This window comes from Grammomys surdaster, unplaced genomic scaffold, assembly GCF_004785775.1.
Source record: "Grammomys surdaster isolate TR1022 unplaced genomic scaffold, NIH_TR_1.0 166, whole genome shotgun sequence".
Classification (NCBI taxonomy): domain Eukaryota; kingdom Metazoa; phylum Chordata; class Mammalia; order Rodentia; family Muridae; genus Grammomys; species Grammomys surdaster.
In genome coordinates, this window is record NW_021604614.1 from 952,492 (window position 1) to 958,595 (window position 6,104).

A 6,104-nucleotide genomic window follows, 5' to 3' on the forward strand; every position below is an offset into this window, starting at 1 on the left:
GAGTGACAGTTCATGCTTTTTTGTTTTGTTGTTTTTGTTTTTTTGAGACATGGTTTCTCTGTGTAGCCCTGGCTGTCCTGGAACTCACTCTGTAGACCAGGCTGGCCTCGAACTCAGAAATCCACCTGCCTCTGCCTCCCAAGTGCTGGGATTAAAGACATGTGCCATCACTGCCTGGCTGACAGTTCATGCTTATCCACAGAGCTTACTGACTGTTCATCATGGAAAATGGGTCCATGCCACTTCCCCAGGGTGAACTAGAATTTAAGTACCTTTTGCAGGAAGGAATGTCCAGGAAGGGAAGCTCATTGGCCAAACCCTCCGGGCCTCTAGACACCTCCTTAGCATGGAGAACTCTGTTCTACCTACTTGACCATTGGTCATGTTCTTATGTAAGGAGTGTGGTCACGTGTTCCGGGCCAGGCATCTGGTAGGGAGCAGGGAAATGCCGACCATCCTAGGTGGGAGCTGGGGTCTCTGAACCCACTCAACTCTACCAAGTTTCCACTGAAAAGTACCCAGAACTCCAAATGTCACTCAACCACAGTAGCTAAATCACATCCCTGCTAGAGCACGAGGCAAATCATAGTCAGATGCTGTGGACAATCTGAAGCAGCCCCGTATCCTATATCTGGGATTAAAACAAAAACATTCTTCTATTTGTGTTTTCTAAAGAAACCAAAATTCCAAAGTTGTCACTACAGTTTTGCTCAGTCAGCAAGCGCTGTCCCTGTTGGCATGAATCCCTGAGCCCATAGACTAGATATGGGGCAGGTGTGATTTCAGGGCTGGAGATGAGCAAACAGGTGGATTCCTGTGCTTGGTGCCAGACAGCCCAGTGTACTTGGAGAGCTGCAGGCAAATTAGAGACCCTGTCTTACAAACGCACGGCACCTCAACAATGAAGGCTGAGGAACAAACAACACAAAACAAAAAGCCAGGCCTGGCAGTGCACATCTAGAGCTTGAGAAGTGGAGGTAGAAAAGTCAAGAGTATAAGGTCATCCTTAGCTACAGAATTAACTGGAGGGTAGCCTGGGCTACATGAGACCTTGTCTCAAAAAACCCATGAGTTTACTGAGTTGTGGGGAGACCTCAGCGTTAGCAATGGTTGTGCTGGACCTAGGGTTTTAGCAAGGCCTGCGCCCTGGGAGGCATTCACACTGGTCTCCCCTGGAATGAAAGCGCAGCCTGCAGCAGTTCTTGGCCCAGTTCTTGCCGCTTCCCTCCAGGCAGGAACTCATCGGACAGCTCTCTGAAGGTGGCGCACACACGGCGGGCCTTGATGTGTCTGCGGTGGATGGCGTGTGTCCACTGGTGTCGTGCGGCCCCTGTAAGCACCAGCAGGGAGCGGCGGGGTACTGAGATGGCCACCTCCACCTCTTGGCAGGGGACAGACCTGCTAGGGGCCTCGATGCTGCCCTCAAAAGCATCAGGTCCGACAGAGGGGGCTGGGCAGAGCAGCAGGCTGTCAGGGGTCTCCAGAGACATGGACAGCACTGTGGCCGACAGGAGGTTGAGGCTCACCAGCCGCTCGCCCCACAGCCAGGCATCATCCAGGTGGGGGTCGATGGCGGAGCCCCGCTCAGGGCTGTAGTCCAAATTACACTGTTCCACAGGCTGGAAGTCCTCCAGCCCCCGGTAAAGGCCCATCCTCTGGACTAACTTTTGGCTAAAGCTGGGGAGACCCTGGAAGCCGGCCATCTTCAGCTTCTGCTTCCGAAAATTGACTTTAGGCCCATAGTCCTGGGGTGGAGACAGGAAGGAAGAAGTGGTTCAGTTTAAGACATGCCAACCACAAACTGGGCATGGCTGGTGTATGCATGTCATCCCAGGACCTAAGACGCTGAGGTAGAAGGACTGCATAGAGTTCAAGGCCAGCCTGGACTACAGAGTGAGACCCTGTCTTGAAGGGAAAAATGCCAACATAGTAGTGCCTACAATCCTAGCATTTGAGAAGTGGAGGCAGGAGGATTAGAAGTTCATATTCATAGACCAGCTTGGGGTCTCAGACCCTGGTGAGGTGGGGGCTTCTTGGGAAAGGTGGAGATGGAGGTGGGGTGGAGAAAGGAACAAGGACCCCATGGAAGCCGCATGGCTCCGTCTGTCTGAAGGATTGGGGGCAGAGTGGGTGGCTGGGGCTGTCCCAGCACAGGGCGAAGCTTGAAGGGACCTCCAACTGGCTGATGTCACCAGAACTCTAACCCAACACTACAATGCCAGGAACAAAGGGTGAAGGGCAGCTTTGAAGCTATTGGCAGGAACTGACTACATTGTGGTGAGGGAGAGATAACGAGAAAGGGGAGAAATAGGAGGGTACCAGGTCCCTGAGGGCACCTCAGGAGTCCTGATATACAAGTGAGGGATGATGGAGAGCCTCTCTAGAACTTAGTATCCCTTCACCAACAAGACAGCCGCATAGAGACGGTGGCAGGCACTTGATGAGGAAGTCCACACCCAGTGACCAAAGAACCCTAGGGTGCGACTACAGGAGATAGCCGGGGCTGCTGACAAAGGGACCGTCGTGCCCCCCCCCCCCCCCGGCTCATCCACGGTACCTGCTTCCTCCTCCCCGACTGTGAGAGCTTCCAGGGGTCACAGTCCATGAGACGCACCATCTCAGCTTCTTCCTCTGGGGTCACAAAGTCCTGTATCAGTGTCACTCCTGGGAAGGGGAATGCCCAACCCTCGAAGTCAGAGCCCTGGGCCCCCATGGCCCAGCCTGTGTCCGGGCAGTAGAGGAAACAGCATTTTCTCTGTGAGAGACAGAGATGGGGCAGAGTGGGTAGGCTGGTGACGTACTCACCTTGCAAGAAGCACAAAGACCTGAGTTCCATCCCCTAAAGCAGATGTAGTAAGCTAGGTGTAGTCACAGATGCCGGTAATCCCAGAGCTGGGAGGCAACGGTCAGAGCATGCAAGCTAGCCTGGCCTCTTGGAAAGTTCCAGGCTAGTGAGAGACCCTCTCTCAAAAAAACAAGGTGGGCATCTGAGGCTATCCTCTGCCCTCTACCTGTACACATACACCTGTATACACATACACCCCAAACAGAAGCACCCTGGAACCAGCAAATACCCACGATAGCTACATGTGCCCAGGACCCCCAGAAGCCTCTGGCCTCTGAGATTCCGATGCTCTTCTTGGAATTAAAGCAACTTGGAGAGGAGCCTGGAGTCCCAGGGGTGATGCAAACTGAACCCAGCCTCAGGCCTGCAGCCCTCTGAAGTAGGCATGGGATTCTCAGTCTTTCTTTTGCATCTTTGCTCTAAGAGGACATAGCCTTAGCTGGGGGATGTGGACACTATTCCTTTTGCATTGTGGGTAGTATCACCTGACCCTCAGGAACAAGAGGATAAAAGGACAGGAGCCTGCATCAGGAGTCTGAGAAGTAGGGCTAACCCTAAGGCTGTGGTCTGGGTGGCCAGGGGCTGGGCAATGCTTATTGGAAGCCACAGATGTGCACCTTCCTCAGCCCTGCTCCTCCTCTGAGACTGAGAGATGCAGCAGTAGAAACACCATCCTAGGGGCTGGAGAGACAGCTCAGCGAATAAGAGTACCGGCTGCTCTTCCAGACGACCGGGAGAGCTCAAGACTGTCTGTAACTTCTGTTCCAGGAGATCCAACACCCTCACATAGACATAATGCAGGCAAAACACCAATGTACATAAAATAAAGTTAAAATACATTATTTAAAAGAGGGGTAGGGGCATCATAAACCTGAGGCAGTAGTTCAGATGGCACAGTGCCTGCCTCGAATGCATGAAGCCATGGGTTCCATCCCCAGCACTGCAAAAACCTGTGTGGTGGTAGAGGTCTGTAATCCTGGTGTTCAGGAGGTAGAGGCATGATGACCAAGAGTTCCCAGTCATCTTTCACTATATATATAGTGAGCTTAAGGGCAGCCTGGGCTACATGAGATCCCTGGAACCCAGGGCCTAGCATGTTAAGCAAACACTCTACCACTGAGGCACACCCCAAGCGCCTCACTAGGGCATTCTTCAATCGCGCTCTCGCGCTCTTGCTCTCGCTCTCTCTCGCGCGCTCTCTCTCTCTCTCTCTCTCTCTCTCTCTCTCTCTCTCTCTCTCTCTCTTTTAAATTACATCTTACGTTTGTATCTGTGTGTGGCAATGCACGTGTGCTCTCCAAGCCAGAAGAGGGCGTCAGATCCCCCTGAGGCTGGCAGATGTGATCCACCCGACATGGGTGTTGGGAGCCAAACTTACGTCTTCTGCAAGAGCAAGCAAGTGTTGAGCTGTCTCTCCAGACCCGCACTGGGTGGCGCTAAGCAGGTGCTCTACCTCCAAACCATGCCTCCAGCCAGTGACTGGCTTCTTTCTTTTAGCATCAAGGAGAATCCGTACGGAACTCATGTCAGAATTTCCTTCCTTTCTAAGGTTGTATCTGCTGTATGGATATCCAAGATTTTTTTTTATTCATTTATTAGTTTATTGTTTGCCTCTTTCTTTTGTTCTTTTGAGACAGGCTTTTATTTAGCTTAGTCTGGTTTTCAACTTGCTGTGCAGCTATCTTTGAACTCCCTCAGGCCAGCACCAACACTGCTGACTCCTCAACTCACCAGTTGCTATAAACACCTGGGTGTTTGTTTGGTCTCTCTGAATGCTGCTATGACCCAGACATGGTGACATATGCCTGTAATCTTAGCATGGAGGGGGGGGGGTGTTCTTGGGCCTCTAACTAAAAAAAAATAGCTAAAACAAAAAACTTTCTTTTGCACATAGACCCAAGAACACACCAGATGACCTGCTCAGTCTGCTGGTGAGGCACCTCAAACCGTTTCCCACAAGATGTTGGGCATTTTAGCTCCAACAGAGAGACTCCCTGCTGGTTTCCCAGCTTCCTCTGACAAGCATCCTTCTAAAACTTGAATTTAAAGTTCTTTTCACATTCTGCCTGTGCGGTGATGTTCACCGAGCCTTGTTTGCTCAGGCCCCTTTGATCTCTTAAGTGTCACCCAAGCCACCACAGCTCCTATCTCATGCCCCTTCTCAAGCATTCCCCTGGCTATGCACCCCAGCAACCTGCTACAGGCTACCAGGGCCATACAAATGCTCTGAGGTTATTTTCATTCATTCATTCTTCATTCATCCATTGCCTATTTTGATGGAAGGTGTTAGCCACGGTCAAGAGAGAGCTAAAAGAGAAACACTTTAACATACTTCGTGGCCCACCCCCCTTCTGATCCTACCTTGTTTTGACAGATTTTTGTTTTTCAAGATGGGCTTTCCAGGAAATCCCTATGTAGATTAGCCTAGCCTCGAACTCACGGAGATCTGCCTGCCTCTGCTGAGACTAAAGGCACGCACTACCACTGCCCAGCTGTAAAGCTGATTCTTACAGGTTTGTTTTCCCAAAAAATTTCCTCCCAAATCAAAGCCTGTGCTGTCTTAAGTCGCTCATTCCTTGTCTGTCTTTTTTCCCTGGCTTTCAGAAGAATTTCCAATACAGACGGCCTAGTATTTAGCACTCCCTACCATTTCCAAGCGATCTCCCTGTGCTCCGGAAGCTCACCCAGAACCCCAGGTATTAAGTTCCAGTTATCTGCCACTTCACCCCAGCAAAGTCACTACTTCCAAGACAACTCTTAAAACCTGTTGTGTGGCTGAGGTTGGCTTCAACTTCTGCCTCTCCAGCCTCTCTGCCTTTCAAATGCAGAGATCTCGGCGTGCACCAGCATTTTTCCCGCTCTTCCATTCATCAGCTGATGGCACTTGGGAAGCGCCCACCTTTTGGGTTTTGTGAATATTGAGGTATCAGCGCTCCAAACAACTCCCCTACCGCGAGGCTTTGATCCCTGACTGTTTCACAGGCAAGCTGGGCCTCAGTTTCCCATTAAGATGAACAAATTTTCTGGCTATGACTCTTCCTAGCCCGTACCTGAAGGGAGATCTGCCAGGGTGGGTCCCTCTGACGTTGTCTCTCGCAGATAAGACAAGTCCGGATGCCCTTACAGCCGCACTCCTGCAAATGAGAAACTTCAGCCACTGCTACCGCCGCCATTGCGTCCTCCGAGCAGCTAGAGCGCAGGCGCGACACCCAGGGGCCGCTGGGAGTTGTAGTCCTCGCACGCAGCAGCAGGAGGTGGG

General features: G+C 51.6%; 1 protein-coding gene across 2 annotated transcripts; it reads right to left on the reverse strand.

Annotated features, from left to right (window-relative positions):
• Window positions 1–942: 942 nt before the first annotated feature.
• Window positions 943–6,029, reverse strand: Alkbh4 (alkB homolog 4, lysine demethylase). 2 transcript variants are annotated; one of them, XM_028766071.1, is made up of 3 exons: window positions 5,896–6,029; window positions 2,558–2,755; window positions 943–1,745 (listed from the first exon to the last, which is right to left on the reverse strand). In XM_028766071.1, exons 1-3 carry the CDS (start codon window positions 6,016–6,018, stop codon window positions 1,158–1,160), a joined length of 909 nt encoding a protein of 302 aa, XP_028621904.1. In that variant the 5' UTR covers window positions 6,019–6,029; the 3' UTR covers window positions 943–1,157. The 2 variants fall into 2 exon arrangements, with proteins under 2 accessions (XP_028621904.1, XP_028621905.1); XM_028766072.1 differs by having other exon boundaries at window positions 2,558–2,631; window positions 5,896–6,004.
• Window positions 6,030–6,104: the final 75 nt, after the last annotated feature.